Genomic DNA, 27,901 nt, shown 5'->3' on the forward strand with positions numbered 1-27,901 from the left:
CAGAACGCACCAATAGGACAGAAGGGACTTTGACGCAATTTGCAAATGGCCGTGAAAAGGATTGAGCTTGAGGGTGTATGAAGTACTAAATGGTGGAAGAGGCCGTGCTAAAAACTTGTGATTAATCCCTAGTTCAGTGTAGTGTTATCGGAAAGATACAAAATGTGCCAAAAGGATAGGATCCAGTCTTAATGGTGGTTTAGGAAGCGCCGAAAACCACTGGAGGAACTACCGAAGTGATCGCTGATTGTGGGGTAAAATCCTTGCTTTATTAATTTTCGTAAAGCTTATTTTTTGTTCATATATTTGACTCCTTATAATAAATCGCGACTTATGATATTAGGGTGTGACAAATGTATAGTCGATGAACTCTGAAATGGTCGCCGGCCGAATGCGTGGTAGGTACACCCTATGTCTGAAATTATTGTTACTAGGATGAATTAATCAATTCAGTGGTTACGATACATCAGTAGTATCGCTTAGGGGCCTACTTTACGGAAGGATATCCTGAATTTGTCGAAAAATAGAGGTAACTAATTGACTATATTGTTATATGTATAGAAAATTGAAAGGCACGGCCCTCTAATATGGAGAACATCGATTTATGCGTTTGCCTTATCAATATGTAATTTTCCCCCATGTTTTTGGGCGTTATGTGCTATTTATTTGTTTTTTCTTTCCCGTTTTCTGTTAATATTCAATTCTTTTTGCAAATTTCGCTTATATGTAATTATGATATAGATGAATGATGATTAATGTTTTAATTTTACGTACTGTAATATGGAATGTAATCCACCTGGACCATATTTAGTAAAACTGATATATCATTTTGAAAAATCTTTAAATCTTTTTTAACATAATCAATTATCTGGTTGTGTTAATTGTGAAGGTTTAAGATTAATTTCAACTAATTTAAATATGCCTGCTGATGTGATATTTGTAATGGCTTAACAAGGTGCAAGACTTAAATAATTGATTGATACCACATTCTGCCATAACATGCCAATTCTGTTCTTCATATTCTCTACACCAAAAAAGGATGACATTGTTTTTTATTGCTTCAATATTAGTTTAGTAATTTTGTACAGCAGATTTATGAACAATGTAAAATATAGTAAAATTAATGGAACCGGCTTAACTAAAGTCATGAAATAGAACATATTTATGTATATTTTCTGAAACTTAAATTAAAAAACAATAAATTTGTTAAGTCATCATCATAATCATCACAATAAGTTCTTTAAGTATTCTTACAAAATGTAATTTATTTGTGAATGATTTTATGATAAAATAATTGTCGAAAATCATTTATTTAATTGTTCTCTTGCTATATTACAAACTAATATGATGAACGCAACACTATATTTCAATTCATAACTAAAATCTTACCTTACCAAGAATATTTATTATTTTAAATCAACATTAACAAATATATTTTGAGTCATTGAGGAAAAACATTTAATTTTCTAGGTACATGTTGTAAATATAAATGTCAGTGGTTCGTGTATGCAAGTCTTTTAGTTAATTTGACAAGGTTTAAAGGTTTCCTGTCTCTTTTAATTCTATGTATACAAATGAACATTTTACACCTGCTATTAAATTTGTCTTCAAAATCCAATTGATTTTGGAACAATAAAAAACAATTTATACTCCTTAAACTCCCTTCTTCCTTTATTGGCGCATACAAGATATTGTTGAATCTCTGCACTGTTGAACACTAAACTTAGGCTCACATAATCCATTTAGGAATATTATCAGTTAAAGAAACAATTTTCGTATTGCCATATTATTTTTAGTCTGTTTCTGAGATGACATTGCACTTTGTCACGTCTGAATCCTTCATTATGTATTCAATTCTCTTTCAGTATCTGTCAAAATTAGTGTTGCTTGTTAATGTTAAGTCATACAATTCCGAGTTTATTATGACTTAATATGTTATTAGTGTAAATGTGTGTAAAGTTATTATAGACAATTTCGATATTTGTTATCAGTATTAATTCATGTTATAATGTTTGTTTAATACAGTAAAAGTAATTTATTTTAATAGAAAGTATGCCATTGAAAGTTATTTTTCATAAAAAACATTGAGATTTAACTCACCATGACCTTTTACCAGTAACAGTGTCTCCATAGAAACATTTGATGTAATAAACTTTAATTTTCCTTCAATTTTAGTAATTTTTCATATGATAGTGAATATTTTTAATAATTTATTCAAAGTATGACATGACATGACTTAAATTTAATTGTTATTTAACCTGCATAGGACGAGTTAGTAATAGCGTTTATAGAAAAGACAACTGGGTCAAGAAATATGAGCTACAGCTTCTGCAATATCACTATTGACGTTAGCAAAACACAAACTTCATAATTATATCAATATATACAGTACCAGTTTAAATTAAATTAATCATGTTTTTATACAGATTAAAAATAAAAAACAATAACAAAGAGGTCAGTACTAAAGACATAATTGTATCTATATTCATTTGTTATTTTATAACATCACACCTGAATGCATCATCAAAACAGACAGGTAGAAACAAGCATATAGGTATGATAACTGAATTGAATCTAGATTGAATCTCAAACAATGTTATCTTTATGATAATTTTAAAAATTTCAATTTAAAATGCTTGAAGTGTCATTAGGATTGTCTTAAGGAATATTTCTTTCAGTTTTTTATCACATAAAACAACAACATTAGATAACATTAATCAATTGAATGTTTATCTGGGAACCCACTTATTAATGGTTTTAGCAAGTGCTTAGTTGAACTCTTTTTGTCATTATTAATTTGAGATTCGAAAGCACTATACAAATATACAGCATAATTTAGATAATCGTTCTAACAAAATAATACTTATTTTGTCATTTTTGGTATTGACAGCAAAGTGAATAGAACAGATACATATAAATTTCTCTCTTTCCATCATCAGTAAATTGATATTTGAAAGGAGACGGCACAATTATTTCTAATATACTAGCAAATAGTTCTAAATTATTATAAATTGTGAATAGCAAATTGGACTGTATCTATTCACTTTTACACATATAAGAGATAAGAAGATAACGCTTACGATACTACATTCTTATCAAGGAATTGTAGATTTGAATCTGTGCAGAGTAAAATTTGTATATGTCAAGAAATACAATTTTCACACTTTGTAATAATTTATCATCATTGTCATAACATTATACTATTTTTTTTGAGGGTCTGTTTACCTTTAATAAGATTCTCGTTGTTCTCTTCTTGAACACATTATCACCTTATATCAGAAGTACTAAATATATATAAGCTGTTGTATTTATATAACTTTTAAGTTTTTTAATTATTATTACTGTAAAACAAAATGCCTAAACTGGGAAAAGATTTATGATAGCTTCAACATGAGAATATTATTTCGAATATGGTATTAAAGTATGCATAATAGTTATAAGTAATGGTCATATTGTTCATTGTCATGAATAAAACAATTAAATTACATTTAGAGCATTTATTATGTTAATGTTTGACTCCTATATAATAGATTAACATTTATTTTTTTATGTACTTCACGTTAACCTTATTAGATGGTTTTAAATGTAGATCATAACTCATTTTTTAAGTTGGTTTTGATATGTTTGTCTCTATAATGTCTAGTAATGTATATACATCTTTATAAGCTAATGATGTATAAGCTAAACAATTCCAGTTTGATCCAACTAGGTCACTAAAGTCTTCTGAAGTCACCAATGACTTTCTGTCGTTTTCTATAAGTCAAAATTTTGAATTGAAATTTCAATTGTATTGTTGTATTTAAAAAAAAAAAACTATATCCATTCGGTATTTGATTGAATTATCAATGGTGGTATGGCTTTGTTCTAGCCTCTATGGGTAGGTGTCATCCACACATCAGATATTCTACAGTATTGTTCTATTTCGGTTTTAAGGGTGAGTGAGCCAGTGTAACTACAGGCACAAGGTAGTTTAGTTTTTGCATTTTCGATGTAAGGAATGGTTAATATTTCGTACAGCGCCATTGTCTATGGGCGGTGGCCACTTACTATCAGGTGGTCCATTTGCTTGTCCGCCTACCTATATCATAAAAAAAATCCAATCTTTAAAGTTATAATATTAATATGATTAAGATAAAGTCGCTTCAATTAGGTGGTTCACAACGATCCAAGAGTTTAATTTAAAAGCCGACAGCCAATTTGTAATACGTCGACATATTACGGAATTTTAATAAAGCTTGTCGTTTTAAAGCTAATGTTATTTCTCTGTCCTTAGTCCCTGCGGCGCATTGTATAGATTTTTTTAAAGTTTTTTTTAAAGACATAGTCAAAGGTTCGTGTATTTGTTTCTACTTTGTGGTAGAGCTCTTTGTGCAAGCTTGTCTGTAGGCACCACTCACTCATGTCAATCTACCGTCGAACAGCAATACTTTTTGTAGTGTTCCGGTTTGGAGAAAGAGTGAGCCAGGGTAACTACAGGCATAAGGGATATAATATCCTGTTCTTAAGGTTACTGGCACATTGACTATCTTATCACCCCGGCTTACAAATGTCTTCGGGCGGTAGTGATCACCAATCCATCAGTTAGTCCGTCGGGTAGCCCATTTGCTAATTTGACATATATATATATACATATAAGCATATGAAATAAATAAAAAATATTTGTTCAATTTTTGAATATGACAATATTAATTTTGAACGTAAAAAATTAGACGCGTTTTGTTTGCGTGGTCGTAGCTCCGTTGCTAACGTATAGGAAATACCCAATTTATTGAATAGTCAATTTGTTTGTACTTATCTAGGATTAGAAATATATATTTATTATCGCATATAATTATTATTAATATATACGTTTAAACATTATTTAGTAAATAATTTTGATTCGTCCAATTCATTTGTTTTATACGTGACGTCACATGATTGTGGTCATTTTTTTATTAGAAACTTAAGGTTTGATCCTTGTTTATTAATAATGCTGCAAGTTGTGACATTTTTTATAGAATTTATTAAATAACAAGCAGTAAGACAAATTATGTAACGATACAGAATTTATATCGACAGCATAGCACTTAATACTTTGTAAAGCAACAGGTGCTTTTTATGAGCCAATGTGTATAATATGCAATATTATACACGAGATGTAATGCTACCTACTATCTATACTGTGTTTTGAAACAAGATTATTCAAGGAAATGATTTAGCTGTAATTGGAACATGATATTAATGAGAAATAATTAATCGAAAATATCATATTTTTAACATCTTAATGTATCCTGACTGTTTTGAACGGGTTTAGCAGATTATAATTATATTCTATCAAATAGGTATTATATCTTATTCGATTCCAATGGGCAGTATCCATGAACATTGCCAATATCACGTGACAGCTATACATCAGAATCTGATGGCTTACCAATCGGAAGCCGAAATCTGATATCGTAGATAATTGACAGATGTTCCAAGTTCTATGTCATTGTTTTAAATGTACATATATCTCGTATCTCGAGTTAGTCGTATCTTTAATGGAATTTGGTTTGGTTTGAATGATTTCATACATAAGTCACAACTTTTTACTAATCTTTCACTGTTGTCATTTATGAGCGTTGTTACCAAAATTAGAGGATGTTTAATTAATTTAAGCATTAAATACGTCATATTGGATGTAAAGGCAAGACTCTATCCTCATTGAAACGTGGTGGAATAAGCTCCAACCCTTCTCAAGAGAGGAGCCCCCTTTGAGGAGCAGTTTGCCAAAAATGTTTTAACAAGTAATCTAATATACAATAAACTTTCAAGGATATTTTTTTACCTTTTATTGCTTAAATAATTGGTATGGGCATAAAAACAAAGCATGCTGAAGTTTGTCATACCATGTTTCCCCAACGGTGCCTCCCAAACGTTTATACATCGGTTCTGGTTATAAGCAATATAATCGCCGTTAAAGTCTCGATATATGAATTATTCCAACCGAATATTTCGTTACTAGTCGTGACAGAGTAGTTTTCGGGTCAGATCTCCATGCTCCGCACAAAGACTTGCAATTTCGAAGTGCGGTTCGTTAGAAGAGTGCTTTTGCATATTACTGTCTCTTTGAATTAGCCGTCTAATATATAGTAGATTAATTATACTAACTTAACATGTGACATCATCTCGGGTCATATTCTCCATAAAAAATTGCAATTTGCAAGTGCGTTTCAGTACAAGAGTTTTCAAATTACTTTCTCTTTGATGTAATCATGTCGTATGTATATGAAAATGTTAACGTTTGTAGTAGGTGCGTCTGTCTGGTGCTCGAGAAGGAAAGCCATGAGTTTGCGTCATTGGATGACCATTTCAAGTGTTCGTCGTCGTTTTTGTTTCTGCGTCATAGCGTGTTAATTTCCGTTAGTATTGAAATTTTATAAAGGTTTAAAATTTCTTATCACGTCAACTGTTTGAATACTGTACTTGAGTGATTTTTTGCTAGAACATTAATCCCTACGACTAGTTATTTATATATGTCGTATACATATCACGATTCAAATCAATAATTCTATTAAAGCTAATTCGCAAGAGGGTGTTATCTTGTAAGTTTCAATTATCCCGATGGAAGATTATACGATTTGTATCAAAATCATTTGATTTTCCTTTAAAACGCGTCAGCAGCTGTCGAACGATATATATAACTCATATAAACTCATCTCTGATTGGACGGAACGGGACGCACGGCGACCACAGTCCCAGACGGATCAATACAACAGTAACTTTCACCGATGAATCATAAGGGAAGTCCCATAGTCATATTTTAGCAAAGTTAATAATTCATTATCAATCCTATAATGTATTTGTTACCGTCAAAAAATTCTTACGAATAATTTCCACCTACGTAACATTTGGATTTATCGTGTAAATATATTGTGTAGAAGGCAGATCTTTGTGCATTCGTAATAAAGTCTATATTCCGATGAGTTATTTATTCTGTATAGAAGCCGCACATAGTTTTCTAGCTGTAAAGTAGACTCCTAGCATAATCTTCGGCACGTGTGTATCAGGGTGTACTCGGGACAGTTTCGGGCGTTACTAAATCTATCCATTGTGTATTACTCGTTCTAGAGTATAATAGTTGCTAATAAAAATTATATTTTAAGCATTCGGTATTTTTAAATTGAGGTCAATGTTTCTATTTTTATGTTCTTGATGTTATAGGAAAATTACCAAACCGATAATTTCAGTGAAACATAAACTTCTCAAAGTGCAGCCCAGTCTGATTGTGGTTTCTGTTAGGTAGATACGAAATTCATACACTTCGAATAGGTTTTAATGAGTTTAAATAGATATTATAAAGATATATTGTCGGCTATATAGGAGGATTTACCCAGAAAACTATTGCCTGTTATAAATATTGTTTCTCCCGATAAGAGCAGGAAGTAATTGTTGAATTGTCTGCCTTTTTATTTTCTGTTAGTTTGAGTATATTCGATCTGATAGCTTCAATCTAAAAGAGAAATCTGAGCAATCTAAATTATTTTTAAAGGACGAATTCGAAAAACTTCTAAAGGCTTACTTAAAAAATAAATTTTTAATACTGGAATTAATCAAGTAATCTGCAAAATATTTTTCTACAGTGTATATATTTTTTTAAAGATTTGACTATGAATTTAACTATACTATTAAAACTTGATTTTTATGTTTTTTAACTAGTCTTAACTTAAAACATTCATCTGATCATTTAATTTCTAAAACTACCTAGACATTATTTGCGTTTATTTTAAACGATAGTATCCCAACAAATATGCTATTTGATGTACTTAATATTTTCCATAATTCACCAGAAAATATAAGGGATTATTTTTGTTAGACTATATTGACTTTATAAATTAAAACTAATAAAATAAGTATAAGGTTTACCTTACCATACCATACCGTATACCCTATATGGTAGTTCATATCAATCGAATTTGAAACGAATGTGTATTTAGAAAAATTCAAACATATGTTTTAAACCATATAGTCAGGCTTTCACGGTTATTAATCTACCTTAAAATACAAATTTAGTCACCTGTACAATTCGTTTAACCTTTTAAAATATTCAGCTGCAGAATGCTTACCAGATATAGTAAAAGTGACATATTTTAAGACGTATTTCGTAACGCTCGAGAATCGAACAATTTTGTTTATAGAAACGAAATGTGAGGCGCGTTTAAAATCGCTTAATAGATACCGTTGCTGAGTAATTTTACGCTTGTTACTTGCGTTCGACGTACAATTTGGTTCAGTTTTTTACATATATAAGTCTAATTCAAATTTATTAATCAAAAAAGAAGAGAAATTGAATTCAAGATCTTCTCATTTAAAACATCGTCTACTTCAAGGGCCACCTTAAAGTAGACGATCATATATTTAAGTACATTTTCATTTTTAACTCTACTAAAAGGCTTTTTTTTTTGTTATTTTTAATACTCACATTTGGGGACACCTTGTACGGCCGATTGGTTGTAAGTTACTGGAGCCGGAGGATTTCTACATATTTCTACAAAATATGTAGTAATATCAGTAATTGTAAATGTGTGTGCGTTGAATATTTGTCTGCGCACGCATCTCGCGTGTACCTAAATGAATATAAATCAAACCAGATATTGATTACTACCTCGTCCAGTTTAAAATTTGACAGATTGCAAAGTGAACTAAGTCTAGGATAAAATTTGAAATCTAATCCAATCCAAATCATATGTTTTCATTGAGACTTATGGTAAGTAGTCAATATGACCATATTCGATGCTTTAATAAACTGTTTCACTTATGCTGCTTTTCTGTAAATTCTTCTAAAATACCTAAATTGCAACATCGAAAGCTGCTAGTTTTTACTGGAGTTGCGCACTTACGCTCGCCAATAGTCACTAGTCTTAAAGTTGTGTCTCCTTATGTCTTTTGCTGGCTCAGACCTTTCACGAGAACACGATATAGTCCTGGCAACTATTAAAATTACAATTAAGCCTTAAGCTCTACATATAAATTTTACATACCGTAAAAGGCGTACGAGGAAAAATACAACGGAGACGAGTTAAGTACATATTTATGTGTATATTTAACACAGAAATATGCACAGATGTACAAAATAATTATAGCCTGTTTTTATATCCTCATTATGTTTCACTGAAATTGTCGTTTATCTTATAAGTGAAAACGTATATAGCATCGTATCTGTATGTAATTATAATCTCGTCTTATGGAATGTTAAAATTATTTCCTTATAATATATTTTTTTATATATTGTTTATGAATGTCCTGTCAACTATAAAGGCACTCAAAACTATTGAGTAGAGGCTGAAATTTAGATAGCTTTATTTTATAACGTAGGCATCCTTTAAGAAATTTCAACTTAGAATGGGAGGAAATGAGAGGGGTAACTTTGTATGAATATTAATGGTATGAAATCGGAACTGGCAGCTTGTTATGTATGTAGATAGAATATAAAATATAGATAATTTTAAAGGTATAGTGGCATTTTTGTGTTAATAGTTTAATTTAGTGTCAGTTTAAAAAAAAAACTATTTATTTTTTCATAAATCACATCTGCAACTTTGTTCCACGCTGATTTCAGCTAAGCAGAAATACCAGAATCAGGGCAGAAGCAATTATATATGTAGGTATATACCGAATCATAATTGACAAACCTACCACTCCAGTCGAATTGATTCTGAGAGCGAGTACTAAAGTTAACATGTAATTTTCGCAAAAAAAAGGCGTTTGTGATGACGAGTGGTATTTTTCGTATATGAAAAAAAATATCCTTTTCGACTATCTTGATTTCATTCCTGGGATAAAGTTAAGGTTTATTAAAATTAATTTTCTTAGTTTTCGGTAAGAGGCGAAGAGAACAGTAAAAGTTGAAGAAACTCAAAGGAATAGGCGACGATTATATGTGATGTTAGAATTAAAGGTCTTTAACGAGCGGTTATTGAAATATACTTCATTTATAAAGACTGTCCTCTTAAAGTTAATAACACAATCATTTTTATTTTTCAATAAAATATGAACTTGTTTTATGAGTCAAAGTATTTATTTAAAATGTTAACAGATGTATAAAAAATACATCGAACCGAACAGAACCGGTGAACGAAAAATGTCATAGCATATTAAGCAATACTTGGTAGGGTTAGTGAACCCTTCAAGCTCGAACACAACAGCCAATGTAACAATTGATATATCATCTTTATTCCTGAGCTTGTTAATGCAGTTCGAATCCACACTAAAAAAAAAATTCAAAGCGAATAGGGTTATTTTTTTATTCATATACTTAAATTATAAAATCTAATTATGATCTTAAAGGATGTTTCTGTATCAAAGAAAAATAAATTTAAAAAAAAAAACGTGTGACTAACGTCTTATATAAGTAATAATAATGATACCTTCATTGTCCGTTTGTTTATAATTACGGCGAGTCACGTCATGCAAAAATATTATTATGAACTGCGAAGTTAAGTTTCTGCCTGTTTTTATCCTTTACTTAGGATTATTCGATTACGTCAGAAATTACAGTATTACAGATAATTGATATAGTTTTATTTCGCGTGATTTTTATATTAAAAAAAAGTTACTTTTTACAAAAATATATATATATATATATAAAAAGCAGTCTTTCAGTCTTTATTTTTATTATTGTGATTTTGTAAGCTATAACCCGATGTCTATGGGTGATGGTGACGACTTCAAGTGGCTCAATTACCTACCCGCCTATAACATAAAAAACCCCTTACAAACAATTTTTATAAGGATCACCATATCTTTCCAAATTAAAAATTATCTCATTAAATGTGGTCGTCTAGTGTATTATAGTCTGTCTACTGTCCAATAGGAACACATAAAAAAGATGCTCAACTGCTGCCCTGATTCTGGTCTTTCTGCTTAGCTGAAATCAGCGTGGAACAAAGTTGTAGATGTGATTTATGAAAAAAAGAAAAATCTTTTTTTTTTTTAACTAACACTAAACGATTAACACAAAAATGCCGCTATACCTTTAAAATGATCTATATTTTATATTCTATATTTATATATATATTTGTTTAGCATTACGCTATCGATATTCGATATCATTTATATAACTAAATTGTTGTTTTCTACGATAAGTTAATGTTTAGTTTGGCATTGAGATAAAGTCGACGAGAAATCATTAGTGATATCTTTAATGTGTATACGTTAATTGATTTATAATACGCGCAACGTAAGTCGGCCGGCCGAAAGTTGGTTCAAACGTTTGCGCGTGTAAAACAATGAGAAATTCTTATAAGTAACGGTAATAGAATATTTGTTTAACAACGCGATTAAGCTATTCGTATCACTGGTATGAGTATATCTGCGCAGGCACTAGGGACTGGTTTCTTTCCAGCAGACTTGGATGACGCGTGTCCATTTTCTGTTGAACGTTATCAATTTTTAACTCTATTGTAAAGTTGTATAGACTAAGACATATTAGGACTTATGATGACCACATTTATGTAATTGTTTATTTTTAATTTAATAAATGATTCATGACCACACATATGTCTTGTCATGTCATATCATGGTAGGGCATGTTGTGAGGAGAAATAAGGACCATGTTGTGAGGTAGGTGTTGCGCGTGGATGTGGGTGGATATGGAGGTAGGGGACAACCAAAGAAACGATGAATGGATTGTGTAAAAGACGATATGGCTGGAAATAATGTTACTTGTGAGGTGACGTCAGACAGAGAAGTATGGAAGAAGACATGCTGCGCCGACCCCAAATAAAATTGGAGGTCTAATGACATATACCCCAAAGTTCTTACAAAAAAAAAGCAACTCAACCATACGATCTAGTAAAACCGCCTAAGCAGGTCAATGATTGTATAAGCCGCACTTTTAAGTTTGCTCGAGTTACCGCTTACGAGCTTACCGGCGCAAACTGTTTTGTACGGGTTTGCGCGCAGGCGCAGACGAAACATTGAATCCTGTGGTTAGCAGCGTATTAACATTTTAAGCTGTGGTTTATAGTTACTGCAGTACCAGTGCTTGTGGGAGAAGGTGACCACTTACAGGTAGGCTGAAGTACTTGTTCTAAAATAAATTTAAAAAATAAATCCTAAACATATGTTGCTCTGTTCTATTTGTTTCAAAAACGTAATTTTAATTAAGGCTAGCCCGTCTGGGTTGGTACTCACTCATCAGATATTTTACCGCCAAACAGCAATACTTAGTATTGTCGTGTTCCGGTTTGAAGGGTGAGTGAACCAGTGTCTAACCAATCCCATCAAAAAATGAGAGCCAAGTCCAATATTATGATATATACCTTGGCTGTTGACTTCAACGACAAAAGAAGTGAGATCTAAATGGGTGCCAAGTTCAATGGTCCTTCCTAAAATTTATTTATAACTACATAAAATATCATTTCTTCTTATAACTTGGATAATATATTGTAGCCTAAGGTCTGTCTGTCGCCAGTTCTAGTACTTGGACTAGGCTGACACGCTACCGCGTATCTGAGCTCCCCAGGTTGGTGGTGCATGTCAAAATGGTTATTATTTCTGACAGTGTTAATATCCATGAGCCGTGGTGGCTACTTACCATCAGGTTGTGTATTGGCCCGGCCGCCTACCTTATACATTAGAGAAAAAAAAATTAACTTGCTATAACATTAAAGCGATTTTCTACAAAAGCAATAAAGCAACATCGGTAACAAAATTTAGTATCTCCCGAACAATGTAAGAGAAAATCTTCTCTTGCAAATTAAGTTTTATTATGTGTATCTGTATATTATTATCATGCATATACCTCTATATAATTCTATTTCTGAATTTTTTTTTGGTTGGCGGACGAACATATGAGCCACCTGATGGTGAATGGTCACCACCGCCCATAGACAAAGGCGCTGAAAGAAATATTAACCATTCCTTACATCACCTATGCGCCACCAATCTTGGGAATTAAGATGTTATGTCCCTTGTGCCTGTGATTACACTGGCTCACTCAACCTTCTAACCGGAACACAATAATACAGTGTACTGTTATTTGGCGGTAGAATATCTGATGAGTGCGTGGTACCTACCCAGGCGGGCTTGCACAAAGCCCTATCACCATGTATATATGAATATATATATATATATACATACTGAATATCGCTTGTCACCTGCCCTAAACGACCCTCTATATCCGGTATCCGGTAACAACATATCCTAAAATAAAATTAAGTACAAATCAATGGATTTGGCGTTATATATTCTTTGTACTCTTCACTCTTAGTAGCTTGAATTGTATGTCCGAAAGTGACAAACAAAGGTTCAACTGAACAGTTGTTAGTATATACTGAGTTTATAAATAGTACGTCAGACTCTGAACTAAGACAATGGGCCAGTGTTAATAGAAACTGCACGATCGTAAATTATTTAAAGCTATTTCATCATACTTTTATTATAAAGTAGTTTGTTTTTTTTTTTTTTCGTGGATCATGAGAAACTTATCAATTGGAATGGAAGTTTAGCGATTTCTTAGTTTTCAAATGAGATTTGAGAGTTAATCAATCTTACGAATGTTAGCAAACTTTTTAATTATCACGAAAAGAGGGTAAAGCAAACCAATTTCAATATATTTTTCAATGTATTATGTACGGGGTAAATTATTAAAAAAGCAAATGGTCTTCCTGATAGTTAGTCGTTTCCTTCGCCTTTAGATGCTTTCAAAGGCCTGCAACGCACCTTCAAGGACCCGGTATTGCGGATGTCCATAGGTGGTAGTCGTTTTCCATCAGGTGAGCCTCCTGCCCGTTTGCCACCTGTAGCATGGAATAAAAGCAATATAAACCACTTCACTTTCAGACAATGAACCGCTAATCATTGCGTTCAAGAATTTCAAGGTGCTTAAATCTATATAAATGATAACGATCGTCTAATAACATGTCTATTGACGATCTTGTTCCTGTATTATTCTCTAAAACCACGAAAACTGAAATAGAAGTCAAATTAATGGTTTCATTGAAGAATGTATTCAAGTAGTTATTTCACTCCGTCTGTACAATAACACACAAACTAAACATATCAACTCGTTTAAACAAATAACATAGATTCTTGATAGATGCTAGATAGTACCCGGGCAATGTAAATAAAGTCTATGCTTTGGATATCTATGAACTGAGATAACCTTAACGCGACCATTAGGTGCTTATTTAGTAAAGAAATAGCATGTAAATGTACCAATGCTGGGCAAAGAAGTTGGGAAGGTGTGGGGTTTCATACACCATGCTGGGCCAATGTGTGTTAGTCGATTGAGATCTTATTTACTTTATTATTTATTAGCATATAATAGTTAATAGCACAAAATATGCTACAAGTGTATTTTCGACAAAATGACGATAATCCTTCCTTTGAAATTAGAAATAGATTTTCATTCAAAATTTTGAGAAAGGAAGGAAGGAAAATAATGCGTTCCTCATCTTTACGACGTTGTAACGTAGATATATAAATCCAGTGTGAATACAAAAAAACCGAATTCTTAATTATATTAGTGATAATAATTATTCAAGTGCATCATTGGTGGAAAAATAATAACTTGCTTTATTTGGGTTTGTTGTGAGTTTTTTTTTTAGGTTCTCGATATAATCGACACTTTGAACCGATGGTGGTTTTGCATTTGACTTAAAATTTAATTTAAAATATTTTGATTTTAATATTTGGTGGTCTATTTTATCCATCACTTGTGTTAAAACAATAATCCGTAAAGAAAAAAAACGAAGTATGATCTTATGTTAGAAACAACACAAGAATACCATGTTTAAAAATATATGTTACGACATGGTATATAAGGGAAATTGATTTCCCTACAAGATTAATTTATTCGATAAAATACTAAGTATTTTTTTTTATGTAATCTACTAAAAGATTAAGACCTTTTAATCAATTTAGTATTTTCACGAGCACTAAAAGTGTTGACTGTGTTATTTATTATATGGATTTGCTTTAAAAAATCCGTCGCATCGTTTGATCTACGTCGCTGAACGTTTGCAACACCTGACAAAATTGCAATAGACGTGAAACTCGGTGCACTGTCGTCACTCAAACGTTGCACATACAGACTTTGTATACAAATTCGTACTATTAATGCAAATTTATTTGTAAATAAAAATTAATAAAGGTTTTCACATCAATATATCGTATAATCAGCGAGCCATCGCTAAAAGTAAAACGTAATTGTTCGGCGTGTATTTGAATACATCATTGTGCTATATACGGTGATCGGTTATGGTATCAATTGTGAAGTCACATGGCTATGTGTAGGGAAATTCAATGTGTATTTGTGAAGTGAAACTAGCTGGGTACGTCTTAACACTCTGATATATATCATAGTCAAAACTACTTTTGCTAATAATATTAGTTAAAAAGTTCAATTGACTAATTTTTTTAAAAAACAAATTCCTTGGTGGTAGGACTTTTGCAAGTCCTTATAGATAACACCAACTCATCGGATATTCTACGCCAAACAGCAGTAATCAGTTTTGTTGCGTTCCGGTTTGAAGGGTGAGTTAGCCAGTGTAACTACAGGCACAAGGGTCATAACATCTTAGTTCCCAATATTTGTGGCGCATTGGCGATGTAAGGAATGGCTAATATTTCTTACAGCGACATTGTATATGGGTGGTGGACACCACTTACCATCAAGTGGCAAATTTGGTCGGACTCCTTCCTATATCATAAAAAAGATGCGTTCTGCCTACTCGTATATCATAAAAAAGTCGTGTCGTCACAAAAATGTACTCTGTGTTTCTGCTGTGTCTTTTCTATGATTTGAATTTCCTAGTAGTTATTTTACGTGGTTTTTACAACCAGGCAGCAACCCTATCTAGAATGAAAAAGGTACTATGTGATATACGCATATGTAGTTGTATCCCAGTAAAATACTGTCATGTTAAAGGCTTTTTTTCAAATGATAAGCTTACGGAAATTAAACTTACCTTCCCAGTGTTATCTTCGAAAGTACTTTTAATTGGATTGCCACTTAACTACTAAAGAGTAAGACTAATATTTACGATTAATCGGAAACGTACGTCCAGTTCAAAATTTTTTGTAGACAAGCGACCCAACCCGACTTGGCACGGGTGCGATTATTAATAAAGAAAATTATATTATATAAATATGATGTATACCCTATACGACTCATGAATAATTAATCTTTCTACCAATAAAAAAATAGAATTGGATCATTACCACATATTAGTTTAGGTCTTATAGTCTTTACTAATATGTGGTGAGTTTGTCCAAGCCCGTCGGGGTAGGTACCATCCACTCATCATATATTCTACCGCCAAACAGCAATACTTATTAAATGATAATAGTATTGTTGTGTTCCGGTTTGAAAGATGAGTACCAAATAAGAGCCACTGTAACTACAGGCACAGACACACCAACCTTGGTATCTGAGATAACATCTTGGTTATCAAAGTTAATGGTGCTTTGGCGATAGTTGGACGGGTGGCTAAATGGGCCGTAATTGACACCGTAAGGAATATAAAAATAAAATATTTTAATCGTTAAAGTTTCTTACAGCGGATGACATAACCAAATTACCCATTTGTCGGCCTACCTATGTTGTATATGTATATTTATTTATTTGAATTTGATGTGTTGGTAATAATACATGTAATATACTTGTGCAATATACTATGTAGTAAATGAAAATCAATGAATTTTAGTCAAGTAAACTTTATAATTTAGTTAAGCATTTTTGTATCGTCAATATTTCAACTTGCTTTACCCTCTACGTGATTAATAATTCAAGTAAGTCTTATCGTAATTTAAAATAATCCTGTGATAATTTTATCTAAATATTATACAAATAGAAATGAAAATAAAAGCAAAACATAAAAACCTCTAGCGTTTCGCTTAAATTCTTGTAAATTTAAACGGATGGGTAAAAATATATTTGACGACGTCACAATTAAAACGCTTCAATCAAGCGAAGCGAAAGCGCCCATGACGCGGAGTCATCTGTGTGGGTACGACCTGGGCGTTCAAGTGAATGTTTATCGTAGTTCCAGATTTTAAACGTAGTTTCGATTTTTGAATTTCCTGAAAAATAAACGTTTTAAAAAATATCAAGGTCCTATGATTTATTTATTAATTGGTGACTTCCTTGATGATTATTTTACTCAATAATTATTATGGGATTTCGACTATCGGACGAACACGTGACAGTCGTATAAGATTTGTTTTTTCATTTGTATCATTAACTAGTGATTGTTTCTTTGCAGCTTGGTGCCGAGTGCGTAGCAAGAGTCTAACGTAAGCAAGAAAAAGTTTCTACGCCAAAAATGAACGAGTTAGACAGCCTGCGCCAGGAGGCGGAAACTCTTAAGAATGCTATCCGGGTATGTCGAAACTATAAAACGAAACATTTCAAGAAATAAATCTCTTTCTGCTGCTAAATATCAGTAGGTACTTTGTATGTATGTTTGTACGCATGTTGAGTTTTTTTTCAAGGGTTACTGAACGGTACATTACGGCCACAAATGACAAAACATTTGCTATTTATTATGCTTGATTTATACATCTCCGCATTGCCAGTTTTTGCAGCGTATATGGCCAATCTGGTGTGGCATATGCTTAATATGTTCCCAGGATACACGGTTTTAACTTTGTATTAAGGTTGTCGGTTACCCTGACTGCTAAAAATACCATACGCCATGAGTAATTATATCAGTTAATAATTTAACGACCTTGTGTCCCTAAGGAAGTCACGTGTAGGCGTTCGATACTGCGACGTGACTATTCCCTCGGTATTATAATTATATTGCTTGGTAATATTTTCATGTAGAGTTAACGAGTTTTTCTAAGAAATAGTCTGTGCGGAATTAGGGAGGTTTTCCGAGTTTACATTCTCGTGCCTCGGAAAACACATAATGCTATTGATTCAGCGCTTATAAGATTCTCGTCTTATAAGATTGCGGTCCAATTTGTTTATGAGAGTTTGGAGAGCAATTTTGTTTATGTACACGCTTTAATATTTCATCACATCAAAACAGATGATGTAAAGCATTTTATGTCAATTTATTGGTAGAAATGGTCAAGCCTACACGAGACTCCAGTAAATATATTTTATCTATGGCATTTTCCTATCTAAAGTAAACTAGCTCTTTACAAATTAACACTATAAAATTATAGATTGATACCTACGGACAGAAACTTGTGAAAGAAATGCCAAAGTAATCATAGTGAATATGCTTGCACGAAATCGTCTGATCAGAATTTCTTGACTACCTTCGGGTTGAGGTTTGCAATGAGTGCGCAGGTGATGCATTAAAAATTATAATTAGACACTCTGCCGAAAAATACGTCCAATACATAAGTATATTGAGCGATTCCAATCATACGCGCTACGTAGGCACAATACTCGCAAGGCCGATTAAATCCGGCGGTCACGGACGTTCTGCGAGTTTTCTCGGGAAATGTTTTAATCTTAGTGAGTTTTCGTGTGAAACGGTGCGCGAATGGGTTGTTTAGTGAGTGCTCAAGATTCTGGAAACTAATCATCGTTAAAGTTATAAGGTGAAAGCTTCGCATTCGAATCGGTTTGATTTATTAATTCCTAGAAGCTGACCTGAAAGCTGTCAATAATTTGTACTGAATCACGTCAAAATCATTGAAATTTATCTCAGTTGCTCAATAAACAAGAATAAACAAATAATTGTTAATGGTATTTGCCAAAAATATAATGTATTTACTTCGTGCAGGATGCCCGTAAAGCGGCTTGCGACACGTCGCTCGCGCAGGCGACGGCCAACCTGGAGCCGATCGGGCGCATCCAGATGCGCACGCGCCGCACGCTGCGCGGACACCTCGCCAAGATCTACGCGATGCACTGGGGCAGCGATTCTAGGTAACTGGTGGCGGAGACATGCACATTGCACAAACACGTTGATGAGATGTTGATAGACGTTGGTCTCCTTCTCATAATCTTAGGATTCCTGGAAACCGTAGCTCGTATGTTTTCCAGTATCTGCAGTTAATTAAGAATTTCTTTACGAGTTTTGTGACAAAATTCAAAAAGTTATGTTATAATATGACGCTCGTATGAGTGCAATAGATTTCAAAATTCAAATCGGCAAACTTGAGATTAGTATTGAAACTCATGATTTATATAATATTTTTATGTGATACGGAAATGGAACTAGTGTTTACTTTTATCGTCATATTACTAATGCTTCTACATTGATTGATTGAACGAGAGAAAGATGTTGAATTTGGTATTTGAATTAAAATTACATAAATGCCGAGGGCGTTGTATTAAATCTGAGTGTCTGGTGATAGATACATTTATGTCTACGGTTAGTCTATTAGAATTTGGTTGTGCGTTCGACAGATTTGTGTTTTGTACATTAGAATCTAGATCTAAAATTTAGATTAGTTGATTTACACGCAGGATATGTAATAATTTAACTGACGTTATTTTGAGTTAAGAGTCGAATAGCTCTGTTATAAAATTAACCATCACATAACTAAATAATCTATCGATATTTCCTCAAGACGATCGATAGAAGGAACGAATGCGAGATTGTACGAATAACAATAACAATGGTTTCCGGTGAAATCGGCTCATTTCACGTGTAAATAGGTCGTATTTATTTATTTTGTATCTATTAAGAGTCGTGTATAGAAAAATAACAAGATTGAAATACGAGGACACAAATGGAGAGATAGATAAATATTTCCGATTCGATTGGTTAATCCACATTTGGGATAAGAATTGTGTTGCGAGCACAATTGTTGTGCATATATGATCCAAGTTCCAAACCCACACAGACACAAAAAAAAGTTATTAATTTAGTAATTAAATTAAAAAGATAAAACAATTTTTATATATACAGTACCTGTTATGAAATGAAATGTCTTTAAAATAATTTGTTACAAGTTTTAATTGAGCGTCATTAATGTTTCTATTGGTTGGAAGACTTCTGCGCAAGACTTAAAATTTTCGTAATAAGTAATCTTCAAATGTCTCATTACTGGGCTTTTTAAGGATCATATTAATAGCTTATTCCGTCAAGCTGTTACACGCATTACGGCTACTTTAAAAACTATAAAAATCCTCTAACTTAAATAAAATATTTAAAAAAAATTACCTTAACATCTAAAATATAAATGTATTAGTAAGATATCTTTCGTTATTTGTATAAAAATAGTTTTAATTCGACTGCGAATTCGTACAAATAAATTGTCTGTAAGGTGTCCATGTGCGTCCTATACGTAACAATCACTAATTACAGCTGCACTTGAAATACATATATTTCATATTGACGATTCAAAAATACTTTATTGTAAAGTTCACTTGAATACAATACATTTGGTTTGATTTCAACGTTTGGAAATTTTCTCAGAGATCTATTTTTATTACCCACTCCGTTTTTCGTATACGTTACCGCGTATTGAAGAAATAGTTGACAGAATGAATTTTCTTTTTAAAAATTAGAAGGGAAGCCGAATCGTAAGAGATAAATAATGACGAACGAGGAGTCTCCTTCCGCCATATTTGAATACATATTGATTTTTATCTAAATGTAAGAAAGTTGCAAAAAACAAGTGCGCGCTTCAAATACGTTACTAAGCGTAAGCACGTCCGCCAGGAACCTGGTGTCGGCCAGCCAGGACGGCAAGCTGATCGTGTGGGACAGCCACACGACGAACAAGGTGCACGCCATCCCGCTGCGCTCGTCGTGGGTCATGACGTGCGCGTACGCCCCGTCCGGCTCCTACGTCGCGTGCGGCGGCCTCGACAACATCTGCTCCATCTACAGGTGACACGTCGCATCCATTATATTTTGATAAATTCATTTGAAGAAATTAACAGACGTCGAATACCGTGCCTAGTAGTATGTGGTCACGTGGCACGAAGTATTTCACCGTAAAGTATCTAGTTCAAAATGACATTGTTGTCAGTGATCCCCTTTATCTGAAGCTCATATTGTAGGACTTTCAATTGAGTCCTATCACACGTTTACAGATGTAATTGTTGTATCGTCTTGGTCTGATGGAATCACTAGTTACTGCTCTGTCTGTTCAGCCTCAAGACACGTGAGGGTAACGTGCGCGTATCGCGCGAGCTGCCGGGACACTCGGGATACCTGTCCTGCTGCCGCTTCCTCGACGACAACCAGATCCTCACCAGTTCCGGTGACATGACTTGGTGAGTTTTCCATTTAAATATGTACGTCTCGAACCAAATCAATGTCACTTGTATTGTGTATAGGTGTAACGTTTTCATTATTTAAAAATTATCAATATTGGAAATGTATAAAGATAAGCAGGTTTTATTAAGACTCCATAACATCACTAGAGTTTGTGAAATAATTCTGGATTTTGCAAATTTCCCGTGCAAATTTAAAGCAATTCATTTATGATTGTTTGGATATCGAATGTTTCGGACCGTAGTCTGTCCTGTGCGTGAATACTAAAGGCCGCCCCCACAGCGCCCTCTGGGACATCGAGACGGGCCAGCAGTGCGGGCAGTTCACGGGCCACACGGGCGACGTGATGTCGCTGTCGCTGGCGCCCGACCAGCGCACCTTCGTGTCCGGCGCCTGCGACGCCTCCGCCAAGCTGTGGGACATCCGCGACTGCCAGTGCAAGCAGACCTTCCCGGGACACGAGAGCGACATCAACGCCGTCACGGTGAGTGCCGGAGGCTTATCTAGTGGACCCAGGTCATGAATGGGATCCTTGAGGCATCCCATTTATGACATGCCATCGAATTGGAACAAAATATACTGGAATTATAAAAAAAATGAAGTGTTTTATAAATAATTAGAAACATTATAAATATTCAGATAATTGGTCATTGGTTTATTATCATAAACAATGAATATGTCTTACTTAACATATCACAGAAAACATTTATTTTACAACATAACTTTGATTTTACGATATAATAGCTAATTAAACAATAATTACACTGTTTATCTTATTATCACATACAATACGGACAAAAATAAAAACTAATTTTATGAACTAAGTCTAGCATTTTTAAGTTAATTCAATTCAACAATATTTATAATTTCAACCAATAACCTTGACCAACGTGTTTTATTTTTATTGACAACCATGATAGTGATTAATAATTAACATTCGTAACTGTAGTCTGAAACAAACAAATAAAAATAACTCACCTACAAGTTGGGCCGCCTTTCAGTTCTTCCCGTCCGGCTTCGCGTTCGCGACGGGCTCGGACGACGCCACGTGCCGCATGTTCGACATCCGCGCCGACCAGGAGCTGGCCATGTACTCGCACGACAACATCATCTGCGGCATCACGTCCGTCGCCTTCTCCAAGTCCGGCCGCCTGCTGCTCGCCGGCTACGACGACTTCAACTGCAACGTGTGGGACTCCATGAAGAGCGAGCGCGCCGGTCTGTACTCCTCTACTCCTCTCTACTCCTCTACTCGTCCTGCGTTATTATCCACTCGCACGTGTCCGGCTCTAGGAGTTCGGACTTCGTTAGAAATTTAGCAGAGTAACATTCCCAACCATGGAACCAGTCAGTCCTGACCCTGATCTACCTCCACTAGGGAGGGAACATGTAGTGTTGTGCACACAATATGCCACATTATCATAATTATTACACAAACGATTAGAAGGATATTATTAAACAAATGATTTATTAAAAAAAACTACTACTTATAACACATTCAACTGCCAAGCGACAATACATAAAAATTGTAAATATGTAGCTAAATGAGTTTGTTTAAAAAATATATACATTAGTTAAAATATACTACATATCGACATAATATGCTGCTGCTATATGAGCTCTTTTAATCTACTAATTAAATATAAGCTAAGCGATGTTATAGTTTAGTATTAAAATATAAATACTTTGTAATTGATAATGCTATTCAATGCCTAACTTTAAGTTTTTTGTCACCAGGTATCCTTGCCGGCCACGACAACCGCGTGTCGTGCCTCGGTGTGACGGAGAACGGCATGGCTGTCGCCACCGGCTCCTGGGACTCGTTCCTTCGCATCTGGAACTAAGCTCCCCACACCCCACACCGCCAACACCCGCCCCCCCCTATTTGTGCTGTGCGTCAACTTTGAAACGAGCATACGATTGAACTAAATAAATACATCTTAAAATGAAAGAAATTTAAACCGTTATCGTTATAATGTATCGATAAAATTTTTGGAAAATTGTGTTCAACGCTTACGAATCGATGAGATTGTTGCAATCGATTCGTTTAAAAGATATAAACGAATCGATTTTTTCGAACGATCGACGTGTAATATTATCGCTCAAATATAAAAAAAAAACAAATTTTGTATGTTAGATCGAAAAAATACGAGTCGAATTTCAAACTTGATGCACACCACGCACGACGCGCGCTTCGCTATCCGAACAAAATGGCCGAACACATAAAATGGCGTCTGATTTATAATTTTATATGAATATCGTAAGCGCGCGTCATTTCATCCAATATGATTGATGCGGTGCGTGAATGGGTCGCGTAAATGCTTTTTCTATGCGAATATATTTTTTTTATTTGATGAACCTACCGCGTCCCACTCATTTAAAATAAACCTTACCTCTTAATATATAAAGGTCGTATTCGAACGCTTCTGTGTTTAATTTCGCGGGGCGGTACTAGGCTGTAAGCTCGATGCTACTCTGATCTGATTACCAGTTCGACGCAATTTTATACCCTGTCGCGACGTAATAGAGTCGTTTTAACAGGGCACGACTTTCTTCGCTTATTTATTGTATACATAGGTAACTTCTAACAAGGATGAAGCATTTAAGGGAGAGTATAGTTAACTAAGTGTGAAAGATGTGTGTTTGTCGATCCACTGTTCATGATATATTTATATGTACGATAGAATAGACTTCGGAGTCCGTCTGCGGACGGCTAGCGCGGTCCTTCTTGTTTCTTTTGATTGGTGAGTCTTTCTTTGATTTATTTTAATCTTAATGTATATTGAATTATATAAAGGCTCCTCAATTTAAAGATGAATTTGAATATATTATAAATTAAACATGTTTCTTGTAAAGTTAAGTTTTCATTTTAATCTAAAATATATTAGTAACTATAAAATAAAAAAAGTATCTTTTGTTAACGTTTAAGTCGAAAACTGTTCTGATGCATTGTTGCGATCTATTCACATGTTTCGAAATTTGTACAAAACGCTGAAGAGAAAACTGGAAATTCTTAAAATAATACCAAAAAATGTTTTCCTTTTCAGATACAAACATCGCACAAATAAACGTGAGTGCATAAAGTATCGTCTCTTACTAAAGAACCAAATATTAATATAATCAATGTGTAATTTATCGTATGGGAATTTGTTTGTCGCTATATACTATATATATATACATATATTTATATTAAATGATTAATTCTGGGCTAATTTATGATTTTGATTATTTTTTATTAGATAAGATTTACTCCGTTTATGTAACAGATCGAATTCATGTAAAGATCTCTGTTTGAATTAAATTTTGCTCGTATCTCGTTTTTTGTATGAATATTTTTTAATAATATAGGTTATCCGGCTCTCGATTGGTCATTAACTTCGTAACAATGGCGGAGCACTATGTTGCCAACATGATTCAGGGTGACCATATTAAAAAATATTCGTATGAAAACATTGAAATTCAGTATAGACGTAAGTAGGGCGATTTGTATCTCGTTTACAATAAACAGTTTTAATAATTGGTATCGTTTGTTATCTTTCTACAATATCCATATTTAATATGTAAATTATAACGGAAATTGTTCAATTGAAGTATTGAACAATTTTCGTAATTGAAAATTGAGGCGATTGTCAGTAATTATGTATATGTGTAAAATGATATTTAATAAAAAAAAATAGTCACAGGACCTATAACTAAGTGAAATTAATTATCAATGTCGGAGATAATGAGATTAGAAAAAAAATATCGCTGTAATTATTTTCATGAACATCGTTAAAAGAAATTTTCCACTTTTCTGAACTTAATGTTTATACCAGTGTATGTCAATATCGACTTTACGTCAGTTGAAATACAATATATATTAGTATGAGATCACACGTGTACTATTCAATCGTGTTTTATACTTACGCTTCTCTGACTTGCACGTGGAAATAAATCACAACAAAATAGTACTTATGTTCACTTAAATACGATTGATTATTGAACTCCTCGTGTTATAATAGGATCGTTTAAAAAAAAACACCGTGCAAGTGTCAAGAGGGAGTAAAACAATATTTATCGGGACGTAACATCGTGTCTCCGAGTTAATTTTACTAGACTAAGCTAGATATAGGAATGTAAGCGTTATTTCTAGGAATTTTTAACTTCAACATTCTGTGTTGCTATTTAAAAAAAATCGTGAACGGTTGACGCCATTTTTTTGTTGTTGTAACAATTTCGGTGAGTAATGTAACCTCTGTCGCAGTATTTGTTTGGATTAAGCAGTAAGCACAAATGTGTTTTTTTTTTTAAATGTAGGTTGGCTTTTTTAGTCGATGGATGGTTGTCGCGCGTTTATTTTTATTTTCATTTTCATTTTAACTTAAGCCTTTTTGTCTAGATAGGTTACAATGTAAAGTGTAGGTGTTTATTGTTAAGGCAAGCGCGGACGGACACGTCTACACACCAAACGGTTTACGTGGATATAATATATGCTTATAATTTATCGCACATATAATAACCAACCTTTTGGTATGTAGGTTCAAATATATCATGCTCAATTGTAAAACTTCTCGTCATAGCACAATATTTTTGAAAAAATTACTGGTTTCTATATAGTTTATAAATTCCCTACTCACTTTTTTATTCATTGAACTAAGACTTCTAAAGACAAGAGTGGTTATTAGAATGGCATATCAAACGAAACGCACCGCCATTTTGTAATAAAACATTTCTCACTGACATGTTCGTGACATTCTTTTTTGATTTTTTTCTATACTCTTTCCATTCAACAGATAGATTTATATTACGCATGAATATATTTGTCTATGTGTAAGGATGTTTTGCATTATGGACGATGTTTTTTTATCTGTCCAATTCGAGAACTGTCAAAAAAGGCGGGAGGGAAAAAATGTTACCAAACGAGCCGTCACGTTGGACAGATAAAGAAAGGCCATTATTTAAAGTTAGTTCTGGTCTGCTAGAATACGCCTAGGAAATAAGACTTTTTTAAAAATAAAAAAAATTGTTTTCTACTGTATTGGCTTCATTTCAGATCGGTATAAGATAACTTACGATAACACTATTATTATTAATATATATATATATGAATATTTAATGGATAGTTTTTATGGCTCCTATTTGGTTTATATTTTCTATTATGACCAATTTTTCTCACTTTTACATCGTCTTATTGGAATGGACTGCCATATTTTAACCTGTTACTATATAACTATAAAATAAATCTTAATTAAAAACGGGACTTGACGTGAGTACACCTCAGATAGTCTTAATACGAGGTAGATTTTCGGCCATTCAATAATAACCTTTATTGATACCGTAATAAGGTTAATTATATACTGATTGTGAAATTAATTCGATATATATGATATGGAAATTGTATGTCCCGAAACGTAAAACCTATTCCTTTGACACTTAATATTTAAAAAAAAATATGGATTTTTTTTTGTATAAGTTAACTTTTATTTGCTAGTCCACGTCTTGATATGTTTAAAAATAATTATTCTTAGTGGTGTAATACTAATTATAATGTATTGTGTAATATATTTTTTTTAGTTATTATTATCAATAAATTAAAATTTGTTTATTTTATTTGGTCTTTTTCTGTGATTACCTTGATTTAATTGAATAATTTAATTACCTGTTATATACTAATTATATACTAGCGACCTGCCCCAGCTTAGCAAGACAATATTGAGGTGGTATGTCATAAATGAAAAATGTGAATAATTATTTTTTTTGTGCAACACAGACAAAATGTCTGGAGGATTCAAATTGGAATATTTTTTAACTGCCAACCTGCCAAATTTGTACAGCCAGTTATCCGACCTCCCTTTTGAAGCGAACTTTTTTTTGTTGTTGCATATAGCTTGGAAACGGTGATATTTTCTAATTTATTCATTCGAATGTTATAGTGTACGAGACAATTTTAATGTATATGAAATGCCCATGATAACTAACATTTATATGAATGAAGATGAATAGTGAATTGGATAAAATAACTTAGCGAATAAGCTTTTTTCATTGATTTTAGTAAGATAAAAATAGTTCTTATGATCGTATGTAGCGAAGATAGACGTCTTATTTTAAGGCCTAAGTTGTACATAGTTTTTATATAATATGTCCCAATGCTTAACCAACACTATCTATGTAAGAGTACGTAAACAGTTTTTGAATAAAATGTCGTTACAGGTCAGCAATTTTGTACAAAATATATACATACGTTCCTCGTTTAAAGCTCGATATATTAGTTTAAAAGCGCATCAAATGCCGTTGAGTGATTTAGAAGTTAGCGGAGGTACAGTTCATGGATGTATTCATTTGATATGATAACTAAAATATATCTTATTGTGTTTACGCGTAAAGTCGAATTTAGGTTGTACTGTTTGTAATTATCATGACAGTAATTATTATTGTTTTTTATTATGTATGGATAAGTTACTATATATTTCAGGAATGTTCTAGAAATCAAATAAAAGTCGGTTCCGCGACGGCATAGAAACATAGTTTAAAAATACAAGGAGGATATCCGCATCTATAACGAAAAGTGGATCTCTGTGAAGAAGCGATTTGCTGTAATGCTATTGACTATTGTATTTTGTGTTCTTGTAATGGAACATTTCTTGTTTTCATCGAAAGCTTTTTAACAAGTAATATTTGGCGTTAGAAGGAAGATGCCGGCGTTACAGTGTGAAGAAATGTACCAGAACCATTTTCTGAAGCCAGTTATCAATGATCATTGATAA

General features: G+C 33.1%; 2 protein-coding genes across 2 annotated transcripts in view; both read left to right on the top strand.

The window, feature by feature from the left end:
* Positions 1 to 26,747, top strand: LOC113393152 (guanine nucleotide-binding protein G(I)/G(S)/G(T) subunit beta-1). The gene is made up of 9 exons (XM_026629882.2): positions 1 to 254; positions 17,229 to 17,345; positions 18,708 to 18,853; positions 20,598 to 20,768; positions 21,035 to 21,157; positions 21,441 to 21,642; positions 22,160 to 22,376; positions 22,896 to 23,902; positions 24,206 to 26,747. The coding sequence occupies exons 2-8, from the start codon at positions 17,289 to 17,291 to the stop codon at positions 23,000 to 23,002; spliced, it is 1,023 nt and encodes a 340-aa protein (XP_026485667.1). The 5' UTR covers positions 1 to 254; positions 17,229 to 17,288; the 3' UTR covers positions 23,003 to 23,902; positions 24,206 to 26,747.
* LOC113393159 (protein lethal(2)essential for life-like) overlaps positions 1 to 27,901 on the top strand; it is a 206,259-nt gene that overhangs the window by 80,990 nt on the left and 97,368 nt on the right. The gene's annotated exons all lie outside the window — the stretch shown is intronic.

Source organism: Vanessa tameamea, chromosome 26 (genome assembly GCF_037043105.1).
Source record: "Vanessa tameamea isolate UH-Manoa-2023 chromosome 26, ilVanTame1 primary haplotype, whole genome shotgun sequence".
Lineage (NCBI taxonomy): Eukaryota > Metazoa > Arthropoda > Insecta > Lepidoptera > Nymphalidae > Vanessa > Vanessa tameamea.

Coding starts and splice junctions, on each gene's coding strand:
- LOC113393152 (XM_026629882.2), top strand. CDS start 17,289: ATGAACGAGTTAGACAGCCTGCGCCAGGAGGCGGAAACTCTTAAGAAT. Junction 17,346..18,707: donor CTCTTAAGAATGCTATCCGG/GTATGTCGAAAC, acceptor TACTTCGTGCAG/GATGCCCGTAAAGCGGCTTG. Junction 20,769..21,034: donor AACATCTGCTCCATCTACAG/GTGACACGTCGC, acceptor CTGTCTGTTCAG/CCTCAAGACACGTGAGGGTA.